The sequence below is a fragment of the Adelges cooleyi genome, unplaced genomic scaffold (genome assembly GCF_023614345.1).
Source record: "Adelges cooleyi isolate 19-005CV unplaced genomic scaffold, UGA_ACOO_1.1 ACOO_flye_CR_arks_rails_tigmint_CR_PRNA_247, whole genome shotgun sequence".
Lineage (NCBI taxonomy): Eukaryota > Metazoa > Arthropoda > Insecta > Hemiptera > Adelgidae > Adelges > Adelges cooleyi.
Window position 1 is genome coordinate 7,307,388 of NW_026095912.1, and position 23,263 is coordinate 7,330,650.

Genomic DNA, 23,263 nt, shown 5'->3' on the forward strand with positions numbered 1-23,263 from the left:
AATTACTAACTTATTGACAATTTTGACTGATCAATTAGGTTAAGCTATTATTCTGTAGCACCATATATAATTATTACATTACAATATATGGTGCATCAAGTCGCTTAAATATCCAAGCACATGACAAATTAAATGTATGATCCAATTAACCTAACGTAAAGTAAGTTTTTCCTAAAAGTAATTGTCATTTTTTAGGTTTTCATTTGGGAAAAATGTTTAACTATAAATTGTTCCAAGTTTAATATTATTATTTAATTTGAAAATTGTTCTTAAAATTCAGTGACGTAAGTCTCTCAGAATACATTTTAATACACGTATTTTAATTATTTACTTTTAAAGTAAATTATAAAACTATCTATAAAAGCATATCAATTGCATTGTGATGTTGTGAGTGTACTATTTCGGACAAATGTATTCGTTGAATCGTTTTGTATTTATATTGAACAACTTTTCATACTTTATTGCGTTATGCATATTTCAATGTAATGAAAGAGGATCTATTTATACTTCTAGAGAACATAGGCATTTATTAAAAATGTGTAGATTACACGCTATCGCGTTTTACATTTTTTTTAAACGTTGTTCCTGTAAAATTAAAAAAACATGTTCTCGTGTCATCACTATGCCGTTAATATTTTAGTAGTAATAAAATGTCCCATTAACTAAATATTTTTTTTTCCTATTAAAATTATTTTTTATTTCTGGTTTTCTTTCAATAATTAGTTAATTTATATTCTATGATAATTTTCATGTTATCTATGAATAGTTACCATTTAACTTATGGTTACTTTTCTTAATGCAGAACGTAACAAAGGATAACTTCCTCAGTGTTCTCAAGGGCGACAAAGGTAAAATGTCGAGAATTGGATCCGGCAAAGTAGTCGAAAGGTACGTGTATGATACGCTAAATAAAATAATAACGAGCATAATCGTTACCGAATTAAGAATCTACACTGGTGCTCTCAGGGTAGAAGGAAACTTGGTAAGTTTACATTTTTCATGAAGTTTTAGGCTACCAAAAAATGTAAGCAACTAAATTTGTATAGTTCCCAGATAACGAGTTTATGTACTTAAATTCTGTAAGAGCTTGAAAGGGTTAAAATACTTTTTTTTTAGTTTCGATGTGTAGTTAAGAAGGTATTGCTTTTACAATGATGTATTTTATTTTTTTGTCAATGTAAAAAATATGACTAATTCCTAGGTTATTAAGAAATCAACAGGCTACAAGTAACTTAGGAAAAAAATGTCATTTTATTGTAATTTACGAAATAGAAGCAACTAAGGCAAAAATGTATTATAGACAGGGGGCCCCCCAATCGTATTCACACAAATACTAAAAATACAATGTTAATCACAATTTTTGACAATCCTTTTATTTGACGCATCTACAGATACGCGTGGAAGCATTTATTTGAAGGTGATATTATTTTAGTTTAAAAAATGTATATAGTCCTATGGCCTCCCCCGTACCAATCTGCTCCACCCCCGGCCTCACTATGCCCCCAACTCACTGTACTGGCTTTTTTTTATAATCACTCATTTTATTTCCTGATACAGTGGTCCACACGATAATATTTTCATTAACTTTGTCGATCACGGCCAACCCGGCGCATTGTACTTCCCAAAGCCCAAGCTATTTTATGCCGACACACTGATCAGAACCTTCAGAGAAATGTACGACCAACGAAAATATAGAAAGGTAAATATTATTATAAAATAATTTCATTCGATTTAAGGGTCTTATTTAAGGGGATTGCATGCGGTCTGTTTTTAAAGAGTTTTATAAAGGAAATATTTAAGAAAAATAGGCTTTTATAGATTACAACGATGTCATTTAACTTAACGGTTAACTTGTGTAAGCTACAAGGTAATATTTTTAATTTAAATCATTTTTTCTATGAGTAAAAGCCATTTTGGTTTATTTTAGACCAAAAAGCCAGACGAAATGTCGACTACATAGGATGGTCCAATTTCAATTCTGTAAGTGATTCGAGTTCTTTGACTACTTTACTAAGTTATGTTGGAAGTCTATTTGTATTTAAAAATGTCCGTCTCTTGTAATTAAATAATTAAATTTGCAATTTTTTCAATATTAAAACCTATTTTTTTTTTACAAAAAAGCAAAATATAAAAAATCTGTTTCTTACATAACCCTGTGAAGTTATCAAATAACTTACAGAATTATAATCGGACCATCCTAAGTAGTCGACGATTTTCTGGATATTTAGCCTAAAACTTAAAAAAAACAGACCGTATGTAAACCCCTTAATGCAATAATATTGTCCTCAGATCGTGTTTTATATAGAGGCTTGTCATGCGGGTTCAATGTTCGACGGAATGCTTGATGACGATAAATCGAGTGAGTTTTAAAAATATAAAAAAAAACGTAAAAAATAATCGACATATCCAATTAAATATTCTTGACGATTTCAGTTATGGCCATCACTGCGTCTGGTCCTCAAGAAAGTTCATATGCAACTTATTGTGACAGTAATAGCGGAGAATATAGTACATGCCTGGGAGATTTATTCAGTGTAACTTGGATGGAAAACTGGGACAAGGTATTTCACGTAGTGTATATAAAGATACATAGTAAACAATCCAATTCACCTAAATTCTACTGTTACCAATTTTTTAAATAACGTATAAAATACGTTCAAGCACAGCGGGGTCAACTTTGTAATGGTTTATTCGACTTTAAAGGAGAAAATGTTTAACTGTTCGCTATAATTTGAATAACTATTGGTTGTCTTGATCTAATCTAACCCTGAACAGTTGATTGTAGAAGCGACTACTGCAGCCAAGGCAAGAAAGTTGTTCAAAGATTTCCAAGAGACCCGTACTAATGTCACTAAGAGTAACGTAATCATGTATGGTGACCTCAGCGTTGGATTTGAAAAACTATCCTCGTTTATAGGATTCTCATACGGCCAGAGTTCTGCAAGCCAAAAGAAAAATATACTCAATCCACAATATATATTGTGTGACAAAAATATGTTTCGTTAGCCACAGTACATTATTTTTTAAAAATAAAAGTGAAAAATCATTTTTTTAGTCTGTAGTACGGCAACAGGATGTGGCCGAATTCACTTTGGAACGCCAGATATTAAATACTAAAGACCCGATCATAAGAAAATTACTGAAAAAAGAAATTGATCACAAAAAGAAAGTGAGTACATGAGAATGCTAGTCGTTATAGTACATAATCACTACAACTACACTTTGCTTTACATATTGGCTAAACCTTTGAACTTATAAAGATTATTAATAAAACTTATAAGATTAAGAATATTTGTTAATTTTTATTATATTATCATCGACAGTTACATTTATATCATAATTTAAAAATTTGCAAAAACAAAGCTAGAAGGAAATTAAAAAAATATATTTTATATCTGTTTGTTTGTTCATGTGTCATAGATGAAACAATTAGTCGATAAAATAATAAAGGCAATTTACAAAAAAGTTGCAAAGGAAATGCCAGGAGTTGCTGCGAAAATCGGTACACTGGAGAAACCAGCTTATTTGCCACTAAACATGGATATGTTTCAGTGTATAGTCAACCGTATAACCGACAAATGTTTCTCAGTTTCAGAGGTACCTAAGCAAATTAGTAAAAAACTATATCTGTTTAAATATTTAAAGTTGACCAAGTAACAAACCTAATTTTAATAATCGATTAGGTCAATGAAAATAAGTCTGTCTAACAACTTAGTACCTATTTAAAAAGTAAACGCAGCATTTTTAAATGTTAAATAAATAAAAGTCAATAACATTCGTCATTTTTTTCTAAGCAGAGTTAGGCTATTTAATAATTTAGATTATTTTCTGATTAGTTAATTTATTTTTGTTTAATAAAATTGTCACAAAATCCTATTTAACTCTATTCCTCCTATTTATTTAAGGTCATACTTCTCTTAATACTTATTATTACAGTCCGAACTGATTCTTATTTAATTTTATTTAAAAGTATTTAGCTTAAAGTAACATTTAGCATATAGCTAAATTTGGGGGGGAAAAACCAGTAATAGTTAAGCATTTTTTAATAGTTAGTTCTTATGACTATATAGTAATAAATTAATACAATTAGGTATTTTTATTACCTCGCTGACGTTTCATGAAGTGTTTTTTTTTTCATTTTCAGAACCGACAAGTAGAGATAACTATTTTTGGTAATATATGCGTTGTCGACAAGAAAGCACATCACTCGGTTAACAAAATTATTGATGTAACATGTTCAACATTGAACGCGCTCAAAACATTAATGAAGATTAACTAAAAAACAAAGCCTTCATGTGATTACCTAATAAATAATAATTATCTAATTTACTTTATTCATTTTACATTCCTTCAAAGGCTAATATAGAATTGAAAAAAGGGAGGGAATACACTTAAAATACATGTATGTAGTAGTCACAGTTAACGTTTACACAGTAAAAAAATCTATAATATTCAAATATAATAATTTGGGACATAAGCTCCCAAAGCCACTCCCTCCCTTGTATCCGTTCCTTCATTCGTAGTATTATTATATTAGATGTATAAGATTATACAAAACAACTTCAAACAGAAAGTAGAGCTTAAAACCACGAAATTATTATTTTAGATAACATAAAAACAAAAAAGTAATTATAACTGACTATGATAATTTTTAGTATTGATGCGATGCTGAAAGTTTTTATACTTACAATGTTGTTTATTTTTGTGTCCGTAACACCGATTTTTTTTAATGTTAAAAACTAGTCTGAAGATAGGTCTAACGTACCTAAATGTGTATAAGAATCTATAGTTAAAATTTTAAAGTATCAGTAAAAAAAGTGTATAAAAGTAGCGAGTTCTAAACACTATCGAGTCATAATATTATTGTTTGTTAATAGCTCACAGTAGTTAGTCTCAGTGGCCTAGTCTATCGCTAGCATTGGCTTTAATTACTAATAATGTGTAAAATATTCTTGTAAACTTTATTAAACGTCTTTATTTTTTTAGTAAAACTGTTTTTTTTTTAATATTATAATTACTCGGAATAGTTGGATTGCACCGAATTGTATTGAGTTGGCGATCGATCTATGCTGTGGTAGGTAATTGAGATTAAACATTTAAGTACTTAAAACTGAAGTTTAAAAATAATGATTCACAATTATATATTACCTACTTAATAGAATATAAGTGTTGTCTACAAAGTTAATTTTTTTTTACGAAAAGACTCTCCTGAGTGACATGTAATAGTGAGTAAACGTTTAAAGATATACGAGATACTTGCCTACTATTAGAATTTAATCTTTCAGTACCCACTTGTCGATAAGAATTCCAAAATGTTCAAAGAGTGTTTGACTCATCAGACGTTTGTGTTATAAATGCTTCGGTGCATGTGGTTTAACAATAGTCTGTAGGCGCATCAACATTCGATTTCCAAAGATAGTTGTATTGTTACCGGATAAAACGAAATGGGTAAGACCTAAACAAATATAATTCTCACATAACAATGCATCAAACCGTTTGTATATCTAACCACATAACAACTTAAATGCATTATTTAAAAAGCTATTCTCACAAGTCACAACATAAATTATGAGTAGTATTATTTAATTAGAGTTTTATTTTTAAATGAAGCATACATGTTGATCCTGTTAATTTAACCTAACATAAGCCACGTTTTTTTTTAAAAGTGATTGTAATTTTTAAGTTATTTTTTTGGAAGAAATATGTGTACATAAATGTGGTTGAAGTTTGTATGAAATGGTTACATAGGCTTGTAATTACACCTCTACTTACAAAGGAAAAGCAAATTTTTAAGTATAGATGTAAGTTGTAATCATAAGTTTTATAAATATGTCCGGTTGTATCAAATGATTTCCTTATTAATAAATTATCTAAGTTAATCATGTAAATGTCATTGCGAAATGTTATTAACACCGATATAAAAAAATATTAAAATAACATAATATTTGGTCGTGATGGCTGTATTTATACATTTAACTTTATTGTTACATATTATTATTATTATTTATTTACATATTTTTATATTAATGATAAACTTGTATTAAAACTAATTTATTTTAATGTCAATACCATATTTTTATTTTAGAACTTCACAGATTGTGTTTGATTTTATTGTTGGCGATCGGGTCTCAAGGATCTTTACTCGACTATGTGAAAGGAAATTTTTTTTTAGGAAAAAAATGGGTTGTTTTGGTGGCCGGTTCAGATGGCTGGGAAAATTATAGGCATCAGGTAACTACTAAACTATAATATTTATATCATTAGTTTACATTTAAATATTAACGTTTTTTGATAGTTAAATCTGTCAACATGTAAGTCCGTTGACTCTGTGGTTTTATATAATTGTTAACGCGATCAAATCTTTGTTAGGCGGATGTGGCACATGCTTACCAAGTCGTTAGAAGAAATGGAATTCCTGAAGAAAATATCATCGTGATGATGGCCAATGATGTTGTAAATCACACAAGGTAATAACAATTAATTTAAAAAAAATTCAATAACATATTTTTATAATATTGATTAATTGTCTCGTTTTTTCTACATAGTAATTGGGCACCAGGAACATTGATTAATCAGCCCAATGGAACAGATGTATACAAAGGTATCAAAATCGATTACGCAGGATCTGTGAGTACTTAACTAAAAACTTTTATAAATAAAAACAACATATTACTTGAATTGTGATGTTGCAAGTGCATTATTTTTCGCAAATGAGTTAGTAAATGTATTAACTTGTTTGTACAAATAATAAAAAACTTCTATATATATAGTTTTACTTTTAGAGGACATAAACTTTTATTATAATGAGTATGTTATACATTATGGCGTTTTACATTTTAAACGTTGTTTCTGTAAAATTAAAAAACATGTTCGAATGACTTTACACTACCATTCATATTTTGGGAAGTAATTCATTTCTAAAAAAAAAAAAAAAATACATTTTTTATTCCTATTAAAAACTTTTATTTTTATTTCTGGTTTTCTCCTAAAATTTGTTATCTTGAAAATTTTTATGTTCTTTATAAATAATTCAACTGTTGCTTTACTTCAATGTAGAATGTAACAAAGGAAAATTTCCTCAGTGTTCTGAAAGGCGACAAACATAAAATGTCGAAAATTGGATCCGGCAAAGTAGTCAAAAGGTACGTATGAGATACTTTAAATAAAATAATAACGAGCATAATCGTTCCTAATTTAAGACTGTTTGTGCAATAAGGGTACAAAGGACTTGGCTGAATAATCATCATGTCGTACCTCTATAGATAAAAAATCATAAAAGGTACTTTATTAGGTCAAATATTTGAAAATTTAACCCCTTCTTTTTCGAAATCGAGAAAACCCCTAAAAAATGTTTCAACCTTAAATGAAAGCACGCTATAGTTTTTTATAACTAGTCAAATTGAATCGTACTATCCAACGGGTAGAACCTTCTTCGTTATTTCTTATTTTCGTTTAAACTTTTAGGCCTTATAAGGTCTAAGAATTAGACTGAAATTAGATCTTGTGTGAGGCTATAACGTTTACAATTTTCTCGATATAATATCTGAGCAAAACTCAAAAAAAATACGGGTAAAATTATACTTTGACAGTAGTACATTTTTTGGTTGCTATGTTGAATCACCAAGTATTATAGACAGGAGAGCAACCTACACGTACCTATCTACTCTAATAATAAAAATGTTAAGCACATTATTGACAGCCCATCGAGTGTTTTTTTTTAAATAATTTCAAAAAAACCTTTAAGACCTGTGACCTTCTCCGTTCCAGTATGACCTGACCCTTCTGTACTAACTTTATTTTTACAATCACTCGATATATTTCCTATTACAGCAGTTCACATGATAATATTTTCATTAACTTCGTCGGTGACGGCGAGTCCGGTGTAGTGTACTTCCCAGGAAACAAGCCATTGTATGCCGACGAACTGATCAGAACTCTTAAAGAGCTGTACATTCGTCGAAAATATGAAAAGGTGAAAATCATTATTATGAAATAAATTCAGTTGATTTATGGTAGTATTTTTATGCAATATTATTGTATTCAGATCTTGTTGTACGTTGACGCTTGTTATTCGGGTTCAATGTTCGACGGATTGCTTGATGACAATAAATCGAGTGAGTTTAAAAAATATTGAAAAAAACTTTAACCACCGATATTTCTAACTGCTTTCTTGACGATTTTTAGTTTTGGCCATCACTGCGGCTGGTCCTAGGGAGAACGCATATACATACTATTACGACGAACAATATGACACATACCTGGGAGATGAATTCGGTATATCTTGGATGGAAAACTGGGACAAGGTATAACGCGAACGGTCGAACAAAAATTAAGGAAAAATTGTATACATGCTAATCTCAAGACGTAATGTCTTCCAAATAAAAAAAAATAGTAATGAAAATGATAATGTATAGTATGAACGATTGAATTTACCTAATTTATACTGTTTAAATTTTTAAAATAACGTAAAACACAGCACAGTGGGGGTCGTCTTTGAAGTGTTTTTATCGACTTTGATAGGAGAAATATTTTTTTGTTCGCTGTAATTCATATGACTGTTGGTTACCTTGATGTAATCTAATTTTGAGCAGGTAATTGTGGAAGCGTCTAAGGAGGCCTCCGCACGAACGGTCTTCAAACATTACGAGAAGACCCGGACTAAAGTTACTGATAGTAACGTGATGATATATGGTGACTTCCACTTAGGATTTGAAAAACTATCCTCTTTCATAGGATTCTCATACGGCCAGAGTTCTGCGAGCAAAACGAACAAAGTACTGAATCTGTTAAAAACCGGTGTAAGTGATGTATATTATGTGATACAAATATGTTTCGTTGGTCATAGTAAATAATAAATATATGTATATATTTTTTATGTTGAATGTACGACAACAGGATGTAGCCGAATTCGCTTTGAAACGCCAGTTAATAGATACTAAAGATCAGATCAAAAGAGAATCACTGAGTAGAGAAATTGGTCACAAGAAGAATGTGAGTAAATGAGAATGTCAGTCATTGAACTACTTAGTCATTACAACCGCACTTTGCTTTACATATTGGCTAAACCTTTGAACTTATAAAGATTATTAATAAACTTATAAGATTCAGAATATTTGTTAATTTTTACAATGTTATCATGGACAGTTACATTCATAAGTCATAAATCAAAAATTGTAAAATTATGTCTTGAAGGAAATTATAAAATATATTATATATCTGTTTGTTTATGTGTCATAGAAGAAACAATTAGCCGATAAAATAATGAACGAAATTTACAAAAAAGTTGTTAAAGAAATGCCAGAAGTTGCTGCGAAAATCGGTACACTGGAGAAACCAGCTCATCTAAAACTTAACATGGATATGTTCCCGTGTTACAGAAGTATAGTTAACCACATATCCGAGAAATGTTTTTCATTTTTAAAGGTACCTAATCAAATTATCAAAATATTATAACTGATAAATAATGAAAGAACCAAAATTTACAAAGTTATAAAGTTAATTTCAATAATTGTTTAGCCTATTCAAATTTGGTTTTCAAAACTAAAGTTTTTTCGAACCATGTGACCTAATCTGATTAGGTCACATGGTTCGACAATATTTAGGGTGGGTACAAAACCCAAAGGATGAAATCAATCTTGTTCGATACATTTTTTTTCATTTGGAATCTTACTCTGTCTTCAAAAATGTCTTAGTACGTCAAGTTCTTGAAAAAATAAATGTTAAAATCTGGCAAACCCTTAATAACATCTGTTATTGTAAAAAAAAAAATTGTTTCTATTTAGTTGAACCGCAATAATATAAACTCTAAAATGATAAATGCCTTATAACAATTATAGCATAATCACTTTATTGTTTAAAAATCTGAAAAACTTAAAACTCATTGATCGAAAATTGATTATTAACCCTTACAACGCACACGGGGTAAATTTGTATTAATAAGAATTTGGAATTCGATAGATAATATTTTTCAATCAATATCCGATTATATCTGTATAATAAAAAAAAAATTAATTTAGGTATTTTTATCATCCCTTTGGGTTTTTATATAGTGTTTTTTTTAATTTCTAGAATCGACAAGTACAGATAAATATTTTCGCTAACATATGCGTAGTCAATGAGAAAGCACATCACTTCATTAACAAGTTTATCGATGTAGCCTGTCAACATGGAATGCGCTCAACACAGTTATGAGGATTAACTAAAAAGACAAATCATCATGTGATCACATTATACATTATTCATGTTACATTCAAAATATTTGTAGAATAATTGTATACGGTTTTATTATATGTTTTCATGTAATCCTTAAAAAATAAAGTATTTCTTTGTTTTAATGTTGCTTAAGTTTTTCCTACAAAAGTAACATAATAAAAAACTAAGAACAGATTCTCATTAGTAATATCATGTAAAGCGTAAAATCACATTTTAGTTAATATAATAATAAAAATACACAACGTTAAAAAAAAAGTCACTATAACTATTTTTTTTTCTTTTCCCATACTTGAATTTGAACTTGATATAGAAATAAATCACTAGTTAAAACCTTTACATAACATAGACTGCATGTTACTTTTAACTAAAAATTAAAATTCTGTAAAAAATTGTTTATCCCTCAAATAAATGAACTACTAACTGCAGTAAGGAAATAATTCCATTTTTATCGAATTTAATTTTAAACAGAGTTAAATCAAACTGTCCAAACATAAAGTAAAGATTTAGAAGTTACAGTTTACGACAGAAAAAAGTTTTGTCAATATTTAGGATTTTGGCTTTAATAAACAATTAGAAAACGTGGACTTGTAGGTTTTCGGCAATTAGCGATTTAAAATTACTAGTACATTGTCCAAAATTAGGAGTAAGTGTTCATATTATTTACAAAGTTGTATACTAGTAATAACATAAATATTTTTGGGAGTTATAAAAAAAAGCGTAATAAAAATAAAATATCGAAATAAACCAAGAAATCCGATGATGATTGAAAGCTTATTGACTTAACTTATGTAGAGATTTTACATTAAATCGGTCACTCTTGTGAAAATATTTTGAGCATAGACAAGTAATGGGTTTATATATCCAACCTGGACACTTATCGCAGAGCAATCACTGTGACCATTTTTTTTCTAACAACGAAATGTTTCCATCGTTTATTCATCGCAGCATATTAGGGTTAATTATGATAGGTAACTCATAAGTAACCATAAGCTTCTCAGGCAACTCAAATCGTCACTGATAATCTCTAAAACGAGGCACAACATCTCGCAAATATATGTTATACTAAGCCATAAATGCTATGGTCGACTAATAGTAAGTGTATGGTAAGCTGAATGAAACTCAGATATATGATCTGAATAAGTGTCTCTCACTCGTAGTAACGCATCAAATTTAAAAATCATTAAAAAAAGTATATATAAATAACAAGTTCTAGACACTATCAAGTCATAATATTACTATTTATCAGTGGCTCACAGTAGTTAGTCTCAGTGACCTAGTCTATCGCTAGCCTTGGCTATAATTAGTAATAATTTGTAAAATATTCATGCGAACTATTTTAAGCGTCTTAATATTTTTATCCTGTATCATTAAAAACACTAGTTTACCATAGCCATGAGAACTTGTCTCGTTGTTTATTTTTTTACTCATATGCACGAACATCGACTTGGGAGTGAGGAGGAGGAGGATGGTGGGTAGAGTGTAAGTGTGCTAGGTCTCACTGTCTCAGGTTCGCCCCTGGGCCACATGCTTCCTTGCAATCACAAAATTATTCCTGTCAAAACGAGCCGCCAACACCTCTCTGGCTGCATGGCAGAAATGTCATGCGCCCCCTAGTGACCTTTCTAGGACTAAATAGGACCTACCCCCTAAAAATCAAAATCAATATAAAATGTAATATAAAATAAATTGACTTAGGAGCAATTGAGCCATAAAAGTATCAACAACTTAATACTATAACGTTCTGTAAACAAAATAATTCACAGACAAAAACTTCAAATCAATGTCTTGTTTACATACTAATGTTTGAACCAATTCTGAATATATTACTATTTACCGTAATTTATACAACGTATACGTTTAGGTACTTAAAACTGGAGTCACAAAATAATGATTTCACAATAATATATTATATCTTAATACTTTTTGAATCTAATCTTTCTGCATATACTTGTCGATAAGAATTCCAATATGTTCAATGGGTTCTTGAGTCATCAGATGTCTGTGCTATAAATGCTTCGGTGCATGTGGTTTAACAATAGTCTGTAGGCGCATCAACATTCGATTTTCAAAGAGAGTTGTATTGTTAGCGGCTAATACAAAATGGGTAAGAACTAAACATATATAATTATTATATGACAATGCATCAAGCTGTTTATTTTAGAACTTCACAGATTGGGTTTGCTTTTTTTGTTGGCAATCGAGTCTCTAGGATCTTTACACGATCATGTGAAAGGTCATTTTTTTTCAAGAAAAAATTGGGTTGTTTTAGTGGCCGGTTCAGAAGGCTGGGAAAGTTATAGGCATCAAGTAACTACAAAACTATGATATTTTTTTTTTACCATTATCTTACATTAAAATATAAACATTTTGTGATACTTATATTTGTCAACATGTAACTAACTATGTGGTTTTATATTATAATTGTAAACGGGATCAAACCTTTGTTAGGCGGATGTAGCACATGCTTACCAAGTCGTTAGAAGAAATGGAATTCCTCAGGAAAATATCATCGTGATGATGGCCAATGATGTTGTAAATCACACTAGGTAATAGCAACTAATTTTTAAAAAAATTCAATAACATATTTTTATAATATTAATTAATTGTCTTGATTTTTCTACATAGTAATCCGGCACCAGGAACAATGATCAATAAGCCCAACGGAGCAGATGTATACAAAGGTATCAAAGTCGATTACGCAGGATATGTGAGTACTTACCTATAAAAAAATTTGTTGCATTTTATATCTCGGCCAAATTTGGTATTTACTCGTTTTGTACAAGTAATAAAAGAATGTTACTCATAGTTAAAAACAGGCATTTATGATATTTCTATTCAATTAATATTTTGGTTAATAACAAAATTTTTCAATGAAATTAATTCAATCTTTTTTATTCCTATTAAACATTTTTATTTTTATTCCTGTGTTCTTTAAAATATTTAGTTAATTTGTAATTTAATATAATTGTATGTTCTAAATGAATAATTAAATGCTGCTCTACTTGTAAATTCAGAACGTAACAAAAGAAAATTTCTTCAGTGTTCTCAAAGGCGACAAAGGTATAATGTCAAGAATTGGATCCGGCTGAGTAGTCGAAAGGTACGTATGAGATACGTTAAATAAAATAATAATGAACTTATTGCTTCGAATTAAAATCTCCGGTGCTATTAGGGTAGAGCTTGGGGGCTTTATCAAGGAGCTTGGTAAATTTAAATCCTTTAAAGTATTTATAGGCTCCCAGAAATATAAAAAAACGAATCAATGTAGTTCCCGAGCTCGGTTTTTTTTTGTACCTAACCCTGTTAAGGCTTGAAAGAGTCAACCTATGATATGATATATTTATTTTTATTTTTTATTTACCATCACTCGATTTATTTCCTGATACAGCGGTCAACATGATAATATTTTCATTAACTTCGTCGGTGACGGCGATTCCGGCGTAGTGTTCTTCCCAGAGGAAGAGCCGATGTATGCTGACGAACTGATCAGTACCATTAGAGAGCTATACATTCGTCGAAAATATTCCAAGGTAAAAATCATTAAAATTATATTAATTCAGTTGATTTATGGTTGTATTTTGTATATTATATATTATTGTTTTCAGATGATGTTGTACATAGATGCTTATTATTCGGGTTTGATGTTTGACAGATTGCTCGATGACAATAAATCGAGTGAGTTTCAAAAATATTAAAAAAAACCTTAACCGTCGATATGTCTAACTGCCTTTTGTCGATTTTTAGTACTTGCCATCACTGCGACTGGCCCTAGGGAAATCCCATGGGATACCTCATACTACTACGACGAACAATATAACACATGTCTGGGAGATGAATTCGGTATATCTTGGATGGAAAACTGGGACAAGGTATAAGCGTTTGGCTGGACTATAAGATATTTATCAACTTTGTGTTATAATTAAGTTAGAAAACGATCGAACAATAATTGAGGAAAAACTTTGTACATTCTAATCTCAAGAAGTAATCTCTTCGAAACCAAAAAAAAAAAAATGTTTTAATAAAAATGATAATGTATAGTATAGATAATGTATACTGTTAACAATTTTAATCTAAACAACCATTGAGCAGATGATCGTGGAAGAATCTACCGCGGCCGCCAAAAAAACGGTCTTCAATGATTACCAAAAGACCCGGACTGCTGTTTATAATAGTAACGTGATGGTGTATGGTGACAAGTGCTTAATTGTTATCCGTACTACCGTTCTTTGCTTTACATATTGGCTAAACCATTGAACTTTTGAAGTATATTAGTAAAGATTTAACTAGGAAAATTATCTTTGTCCGAATTATCAATACAAACATAATATCATTTTATAATCTTTAGATACATTCATGAGCCAACATTTTAAAGTTCCATGAGAATGTCATTGCTAAATAATAAATTATAACTGTACTTCACTATATACATTGGATACATCATTGAACTTTTAAAGTTCAACAGTAAAGACTTAAATATTTGTTGATTTTGATGAAAGTGATCGTCTTCAATTTTCAATACAAATTTAATATCATAATATCAGTTTATCAGTCATATTAACCCATATTTGCTAGTTACATTTATAAGTCATAATTTTAAAGTTGCAAAAATATGTCTAAAAAGAATTTATAAAATATATTTTATATCTGTTCGTTTGGTTTTGTGTCACAGATGTAACATTTTATTGATAAAATAATGAACAAAATTTACAAAAAAGTTGTAAAAGAAATGCCAGGAGTTGCTGCGAAAATCGATACACTGGAGAAATCAGCTTATTTGAAACTTAACATGGATATGTTCCCGTGTTACAGAAGTATAGTTAACCGCATATCCGAGAAATGTTTTTTAGTTTCAAAGATATAAAAAAAATTTATAATATTCTATAATATCTGGTAAGAAATTAAATAGTCAGAGTTGACTAATTTACGAAATTAATTTTAGTAATTTATTAGTTAGATAACTAAAAAAGTCTGATAACTTCATTTTTTTAATGTAAACTTAGTATCTACTCAGCTTAGGAAATCTTACTTTCAAATGCTTTAAAAGGAAAAGTCATTAACATTTGTCATTTGTTCTATTAAACGATTTCTTAATGGTAAATGAATATCCTTTTCATTTTAGTGAATAACAATCGTTCATGTGAGGTGGTTAACGCTTAATACTCATTTTATAGCTATGTTTGGTAAATCAACACCCTGTAAGTAAAGAACTATTTAATAAAATTAATGTAATTATTATGAGCCTGGAATTGTATTGATAATATATTTTAATTAATGTGCAATTATATCATCTATAAAGTGATAAATTAAAAAAAAAATTAGGTATTTGTTTCAACTCGCTGGGTTTTGATGGAGTATTTTTTTATCATTTTCAGAATCGACAAGTACAGATAAATATTTTCGCAGACATATGCGTAGTCAATGAGAAAGCACATCACTCGGTTAACAAGTTTATCGATGTAGCCTGTCAACATGGAATGCGTTCAACACAGTTATGAGGATTAACTAATTACAAAATCCACATTTAATTACCTAATACTTTATTCATATTTTACATTCTATAGTATCACTATGATAAATGTATAAGATTATATTAGATGTTATCAAGACAAGTCCTTAAAAATCATTATGGAAGTAAAACAAATAATTTTTTCGTTGTTTTATTTTAATCATTTAAGCATTAGTCTGTGGTAAGTGCAAATGATGTAACGACGCTTATGACGCATTGCTACCAAAAATCTGCGTAATTAGTAATCTTGAAATAGTCATTAAAATAGTGTTATATACCAAAAATTGATTTTTTCGGGGATACGGCTTTTGCTAAATAGGCTGACGATATTAAAAAACCTATGACTCTTAGAAGTAATATCAAGCAGAGAATAAACCATAAATTGAAGTACTAACTAGAACACTAACCCAAACTAGAATGATAATTAGCCACTACTTGCTAATACGATTGTTAGTCAATATTACGGACTATGTCTAATTATGTTTAAATCTGGACTAATGGCTACATCTGTAATATGGAACCTTAGAGGTTAAAGACTATATCCAAAACAATTATAGTTACTTATAGTTGCTCTACTTAAAAGTGAACCATAAGATAATGCATGTGCCAGTGGTAAGGTTGAGGCTTTTAAACTAAACATACAAAAGTAATGCTACTTCGAAAACGATTACAATAAACACGCAGAAATTAAGTCATATAAAATAAAACAAATGGATAGTAAAAATTAAAATAACGTAAGAGCAAGTACAATTGTTCCCTTCCAATATGGACTAGGAAATATCTCTCGATATTCTTTTTTATTTGCCTTAAAAAGTAAAAACAACCGATATAATTTTGATTAACCTAAATTAAAATAATGTAGTTCACATGGACATATCGTTGAATTAGCGTTTTTTTCATACAGATCCACGTTAAATAAATACTATAAAATTTTTATTGTTAATTTATTTTCTTATGGCTATATTCTACTATTACTATATACTACAATAGTATGCCGAAATACTAAGAAAAAGGTGACTGAAGTTAGACCTGGACCGTCAGCGATACGGGGTTGACAAGGAAACAAAAAGCCCACTCAGTTATTCGAAAAATCAGATATGTGACATGAGTAAATCGGCCCAGAGAAAAAAAAAGTCACTCATTCTTAGCAACATATCGAAGATGAAAATCAGTATAAAGAATTGAGTTCTGGACACTATTAAGTTATAATATTATTATTTGTCAGTGGCTTTCAGTAGTTAGTCATAGGCCATATCTAAAAATTACGTCTTAACCAATTCAAATTATAAGAGAGTAAGTATAAATTACTTTTCTCAGAATATTATAATTATTCGGAATTGTTAGATTTCACCGCGAATCATATTGATTTAGCAATCGACCTGTTAAACTAAAAAATGTAATAGTTAAATTATCCAAATCTGGTAATCGGCAAGTCCAAATTTTCATAAAATTATCCACTTTCAAAAAGTTTATTTTTAGCTACTTTAGAATTTGAAAAAAAATTGTTTATGGATATTAACACTTAAATTACAATTTTTTTGTGAAAGTTCTCCTTTGATATTATATGTAGTCATTCAGTAAAATTACGTCTTAGCGAATTCAAATTATAAGAGAGTTAATATAAAACTTTTTCTTAGAATATCTGAGCGTACGGCAGACCGCCAGGCCAAGTTCCAGCAATGTCAGTGTATCTTTACACGAACCAATTCACCCAGTTTTTCTAACCCACATATCTATGTTTCCTCTTAAGATAAGCTTCTGAAATTTGAAACATAAATTAAGCACGAGTAGCTTAGGATACTGTAAAATTTGAGCCCTTAATAGTGAGTTTTTTCAAAATGGGAGAATTTTAAAGTTTTAATTTTTGTTACTGACTGACTGACTCACTCATCATCAAAGTTATAGAACACATTTCGAATAGGTAGAAACGTGAAATTTGGCACAAAGGCAGGTCTTATAGTGTAACTAAAGGGAAAAAGTCAGCCAATCAAAGTAATGGTATTTACATTGTGGCCAAGTCTGTTTTGTACTTTGATAGGCTGACTTTTTTGGGAGGGGGTCTGGAACTTCACCGTTTTCACTGTTGAGTTTTTGTTGAAGATTATAATTACTTGGAATAGTTAGATTGCATCGAATTATATTGATTTAGCAATCGACCTGTTCTGCGAAAATTGCGATTAAACCGTAAAATATATTAAATAAATAAATACAATTATTATTTATCAAAATAAGTTTCAGAATAAATTTTGAGTTATCAAGTTTCAAAATAACAATTTTACCATTATATAGTATTTAACAGAATATTAGTCTTATCTTTTAAGTTTACGAAAAGACTCATCTGTGTGATTTAATGTAACGGTGAACAAACGTCTAAAGATACGTGAAACTTGCCTAATTTTTGAATTTTATCTTTCTGTACATACTTGTCGATAAGAACTACAACATGTTTAACGGGTTCTTGAGATATCTGAGTTCTGTGTTATAAATGCTTTGGTGCATGCGGCTTAACATTAGTCTGTAATTAGTCTTCAACATTCGACTTTCAAAGAGTTTTATTGTTACCGGATAAAACGTAATGAGTAAGTACTAAACATATATAATTATTACATAGCGATGCATCAAGCCGTTTGAATATCCAAGCACATGAAATATTGATTTAGAGTTTTGTATTTTATTTTATACTTTTTCTATTCTTTTAATATACATTACCTTTTTAAAAATAGTATCTAAACTAACCATGTAAACGTTATTACTAAAGACGATTAATGGAAATATATAAAACAAATATTAAAATAGCATTATATTTAGTCGTGATGGTAGTATTTCGATTAGGTTAGGTAGTGTATATTATTTTGGTAGTATATATTATGCTATAATTCTAACATTTAAAAAAATATGTTATATTCATATTTTTTGGCTATCTATACTTCATATGATATTCATAGTTACTATATATATTAGTATTATAATATTATTATTAATACTGGCAAAATGAAATTTAATTTAAATCATTTAAAGTTCAATATTTGATTTTGATTTTAGACCTTCACAGTTTGTATTTGATATTGTTCTTGGCAATTGGATCTCAAGGATCATTATACGACTATGAGGAAGACGATTTTTTTTTTGGAACAAATTGGGTTGTTTTAGTGGCCGGTTCAAATGGCTGGGAAAATTATGGACATCAGGTACCTTTTATATTAAAATGTTATTACCAATTATTTAGATAGAAATATAAAAATTTTGTGATAGTTAAATTGTTTAACATGCAAGTCTGTTAACAGTGTGGTTTTATATAATTGTTAACGCGATCAAATCTTTGTTAGGCGGATGTGGCACATGCTTACCAAGTCGTTAGAAGAAATGGAATTCCTGAAGAAAATATCATCGTGATGATGGCCAATGATGTTGTAAATCATATAAAGTAATAGCAATCATTATTCAAACAATTTAATAACAAATTTTTAAAATATTAATTAATTGTCTTGTTTTTTCTACATAGTAATCCGGCACCAGGAACATTGATCAATAAGCCCAACGGAAAAGATGTATACAAAGGTATCAAAATCGATTACGAAGGATATGTGAGTTCTTACATATAAAACAATTTATTTAATAAAAACGACATATCAATTGCATTATAATGTTACAAACGCACTATTTCTGGCAAATTTTATTAACTCGTTTTGTACAAATAATGAAGTACTCCCATCCTTACTTTTACTACTAGAGGACATAGACATTTATTACAATTGTGTATATTATTCTTTACACCTTATAGCGTTATAAATTATTTTAACGTGGTTCCTGTAAAATTTAAAACATGTTCTTATGACTTTACTATACCATTCATTTTTTAGTAGGTAGTAATAAAATGTCTCAACAAAGTATCCCGATATTTTTTCATTCCTATTTAAAATGTTTGTTTTTATTCTTGTTTTCTTTACAATATTTAGTTCATTTGTAATTTAATATGATTGTATGTTCTATATGAATAATTATATGGTTGCTTTACTTAATACAGAACATAACGAAGGATAACTTCCTCAGTGTTCTCAAAGGTGACAAAAGTTCACTGTCGGGAATTGGATCCGGGAGAGTACTTGAAAGGTACGTATAAGATAAGTTAAATAAAAAAAACAAGTACGAGTATAATCGATTCGGAACTAGGACTGCCGGTACTATCAGGGTAGATAGGGACTTAGTAAGTTCAAATTCTTTAAAGTAATGTTAGGGTTCCATAAAATGTAAGCAACCAAATCTGTGTAGTCTTGAGTAACATTTTTTTGTACCTAAATTCTGTAAACGCTTGAAAGGGTTGAAATATGTTTTATTAGCTTTGATGCGTAGCTGAGAAGGTATTGTTTTACAATGATATATTTTGTCTGAACCCACCATATCCTCTAAATCGCTAAACCGATTTTTTCATGTCGCAACTCCAAAAATAAAAAATCTTATCTAAAAGGTACTTTATTAGCCCAACCAAAAGTTCACCACTTCAAAATCGAGAGAAACGCCTAACATATTTTTTTAAAAAACGAAAACCCGCTATATTTGTTTTTAAAACTAGTCAGATTATTCCTAAATTGGTATGGAATATTCTATAAATAACGTACTATCTATAAAGTTTAAGAAACCAAAAAAATATCACAAACCAATTCCTCTAAAAGGTGTAGGAACTTTTCTTTATTTCTCATTTTAGGTCAAAGTTTTTCGCCTTGAGGTCTAAAAATTATATTGAAAGTAGATCCGTTATGAGGTTATAACATATACAATTTCCTTGTATATCAAAAAATCCAGGAAAATTACACTTTGACTAGTATTTAAGCAAAGAGGTGCATTTATCGATTACTATAGTAGATCCAAAGAAAAAACATTTCTTAACGCGTTCTGCATTAACGTAAAAAGTATAAACGACTGCCGTTAAGTATTTTACCCAAGAACCGATTAAAGGCTAGTGATCAAAGGCCTCTTTAAGGGTTTTAATGGGTTGGACCCAACTTTTTTTTATAATCACTCGTTTTGTTCCCTGATATAGTGGTCCATATGATAATGTTTTCATTAACTTTGTCGGTCTCGGCGATCCCGACATATTGTACTTCCCAGAGGAAGAGGAGTTGTATCCTGACGAACTGATCAACACCCTTAAGGAGATGTACATTCGCCGAAAATATGGAAAAGTGAAAATCATTCTTAAGAAATAAATTCAGTTGATTTATGGTCATAATTGTATGCAATATTATTGTATTCAGATCCTGTTGTACGTTGACGCTTATTATTCGGGTTCAATGTTCGACGGATTGCTCGATGACGACGAATCGAGTAAATTTCAAACATTGAAAAAACCTTAACATGACATGTCTAACTACTTTTTTGGTGATTTTCAGTTTTAGCCATCACTGGGTTTGGTCCTAGAGATAACACATGGCCAGAATATTACGTCTCAGAATATAACACATGCCTGGGAGATTTATTCAGTATATCTTGGTTGGAAAACTGGGACAAGGTATTTCGCTTTTTGTTGGAATATGAGATATTTGACAACTTTGTGTTATAATTTATAAGTTATAAAAAAATAGTCGAACAAGAATTGAAGAAAAACTATACACATGCTAGTCTCAAGACGTAACCTCTTAAAAAAAAATGCTTAAATTATAATGATTATGTTTAGTATAGATAAAGATTAAGCGATTCAATTCATCTAATTTATACGTGTTTTTGATGACTTTGATTGGGGAGATGTTTATCTGTTTTGCTATAATTTGAATGACTATTGGTTACCTTGATCTAATCTAACTTTGAGCAGATGATCGAGGAAGCGTCTACTGCGGCCGCCATAAGAACCGTCTTCCAAGATTACCAAGAGACCCGGACCGCTGTTTATGATAGTAACGTGATGTTTTATGGTGACTTTAGCATAGGATTTGAAAAACTATCGTCGTTCATAGGATTCCCCAACGGCGAGAGTTCTGACAACAAAAAGAAAAACATAGTGGATCCGTTAAAAATAAATGTAAGAGATATATATACTCGTATTGTATAACATAAACATGTTTCTTTAGCTATAGCACAATATTTTATAAAAATAAAAATGAATAATTATTTTTTTTAAGTCGAAAGTACGACAACAGGATGTAGCCGAATACGTTTTGGAACACCATTTATTGGGTACCGAAGACCCGATCAAACGCAAATCACTAAAAAAAGAAGTTGGTCAAAAAAAAGATGTGAGCACAAGAACATTTTAGTCAAAATTTTGAAGTTTAACATCAAAGACTTGACTATTTGTTATACTAATGAAAGTTATATTTGTCCCAATTTTCAATACATATTTAATATCATATTATCAGTTTATCAGTCATATAATATATTTGCTAGTTACATTTATAAGTCATGATTTAAAAGTTGCAAAAATAAGGCTAGAAGGAAATTTATAAAATATATTTTATATCTGCTTGTTTGTTTATGTGTAATAGAAGAAACAATTAGCCGATAAAATAATGAACGAAATTTACAAAAAAGTTGTAAAGGAAATGCCAGGAGTTGCTGCAAAAATCGGTACACTGGAGAGACCAGCTCATTATCCACTAAACATGGATATGTTTCCGTGTTACAAAAGTATAGTCAACCGTATAACCGAAAAATGTTTTTCAGTTTCAAAGGTACCTAAACAAATTAGCAAAATACTATTTCTGAAAAAATATATAAATAATAGTCATTACCATTCGTTGTTATTTTAAAGCAATTTAAGTCGATTAACTAATTTATATTTTATTCCACTAAATTGTATTTATAAAATAGTTACTTAATTTGTTTAGGGAAATAATAATCGTTCTTGAATAATAGTTTAATAAGTTTGGTAAATTAAAACTTGTAAATTAAAAACGTTTGAATAGTAATGCCTTGAAACTATTATGAATTTAGAATTTGATAGATCATATTTTCTCATCAATATCTGATTATTCTTATATAGTAATAAATTAATCGAATTAGGTATGTTTATCTCCTCGTTGATGTTTAATGAAGTTTTTTTTTAATTTTCAGAATCGACATGTATCTATAAATATTTTCGCTAACATATGTGCAGTCGATAAGAGAACTCATCACTTGGTTAACAAATTTATCGAAACAACCTGCTCAACACAGTTATGAGGATTAACTAAAAAGCAAAACCCTCATGAGATTACTTAATACTTCACATTCATATTATTAGTCTAATAATTGTATAAGATTATATTATATGTTATCAAGTCGGCCTTAAAAAAAATTATAGAAGTAAAAAAAAAAATTTCTCGTTGTTTTATTTTAGTCATAAACATAAGTATGTTGTGACCGCTAATGGTGTAATGACGCTAATGACGCATTGCTACCAAAATCCGAAATAAGAAGGTTAAGAAGCCCACTCAGCCATTCGAAAATCAGATATGTGACATAAGTAAATCGGTCTAGAGAAAAAAAGTCACTCACTCTTAGCAACATATCGAAGTTGAAAATCAGTATAAGAAATTGAGTTCTGGATACTATTAAGTTATAATATTATTATTT

General features: G+C 29.5%; 3 protein-coding genes and 1 long non-coding RNA gene across 4 annotated transcripts; all 4 read left to right on the forward strand.

Moving 5' to 3' along the window:
* The first annotated feature begins 796 nt into the window (after positions 1-796).
* LOC126837014 (uncharacterized) lies at positions 797-3,657 on the forward strand. Its single transcript, XM_050570737.1, has 7 exons — positions 797-888; positions 1,558-1,699; positions 2,290-2,359; positions 2,434-2,561; positions 3,056-3,169; positions 3,421-3,597; positions 3,646-3,657. The coding sequence occupies exons 1-7, from the start codon at positions 797-799 to the stop codon at positions 3,655-3,657; spliced, it is 735 nt and encodes a 244-aa protein (XP_050426694.1).
* A 1,651-nt stretch (positions 3,658-5,308) lies between these two features.
* Positions 5,309-10,334, forward strand: LOC126837132 (legumain-like). Its single transcript, XM_050570950.1, has 12 exons — positions 5,309-5,448; positions 6,086-6,231; positions 6,370-6,467; positions 6,546-6,627; positions 7,057-7,142; positions 7,831-7,972; positions 8,045-8,114; positions 8,185-8,303; positions 8,592-8,798; positions 8,896-8,991; positions 9,238-9,423; positions 10,069-10,334. Exons 1-12 carry the CDS (start codon positions 5,445-5,447, stop codon positions 10,189-10,191), a joined length of 1,359 nt encoding a protein of 452 aa, XP_050426907.1. The 5' UTR covers positions 5,309-5,444; the 3' UTR covers positions 10,192-10,334.
* Positions 10,335-12,218: 1,884 nt separating this feature from the next.
* LOC126837134 (uncharacterized) lies at positions 12,219-12,758 on the forward strand. The gene is made up of 3 exons (XR_007685455.1): positions 12,219-12,316; positions 12,374-12,519; positions 12,661-12,758. It is a non-coding gene; the product is annotated as an uncharacterized LOC126837134 (long non-coding RNA).
* Positions 12,759-18,182: 5,424 nt separating this feature from the next.
* On the forward strand, positions 18,183-23,013 carry LOC126837131 (legumain-like). Its single transcript, XM_050570949.1, has 12 exons — positions 18,183-18,297; positions 18,761-18,906; positions 19,045-19,142; positions 19,221-19,302; positions 19,743-19,828; positions 20,757-20,898; positions 20,971-21,040; positions 21,106-21,224; positions 21,525-21,731; positions 21,832-21,945; positions 22,195-22,380; positions 22,763-23,013. Exons 1-12 carry the CDS (start codon positions 18,294-18,296, stop codon positions 22,868-22,870), a joined length of 1,362 nt encoding a protein of 453 aa, XP_050426906.1. The 5' UTR covers positions 18,183-18,293; the 3' UTR covers positions 22,871-23,013.
* The last annotated feature ends 250 nt before the right edge of the window (positions 23,014-23,263 follow it).

Coding starts and splice junctions, on each gene's coding strand:
- LOC126837131 (XM_050570949.1), top strand. Junction 19,303..19,742: donor AAATCGATTACGAAGGATAT/GTGAGTTCTTAC, acceptor TACTTAATACAG/AACATAACGAAGGATAACTT. Junction 20,899..20,970: donor TTCGCCGAAAATATGGAAAA/GTGAAAATCATT, acceptor TATTGTATTCAG/ATCCTGTTGTACGTTGACGC.
- LOC126837132 (XM_050570950.1), top strand. Junction 8,799..8,895: donor TGAATCTGTTAAAAACCGGT/GTAAGTGATGTA, acceptor GTACGACAACAG/GATGTAGCCGAATTCGCTTT. Junction 9,424..10,068: donor AATGTTTTTCATTTTTAAAG/GTACCTAATCAA, acceptor TTTAATTTCTAG/AATCGACAAGTACAGATAAA.
- LOC126837014 (XM_050570737.1), top strand. CDS start 797: ATGCAGAACGTAACAAAGGATAACTTCCTCAGTGTTCTCAAGGGCGAC. Junction 2,360..2,433: donor GCTTGATGACGATAAATCGA/GTGAGTTTTAAA, acceptor TGACGATTTCAG/TTATGGCCATCACTGCGTCT. Junction 3,170..3,420: donor AAATTGATCACAAAAAGAAA/GTGAGTACATGA, acceptor CATGTGTCATAG/ATGAAACAATTAGTCGATAA.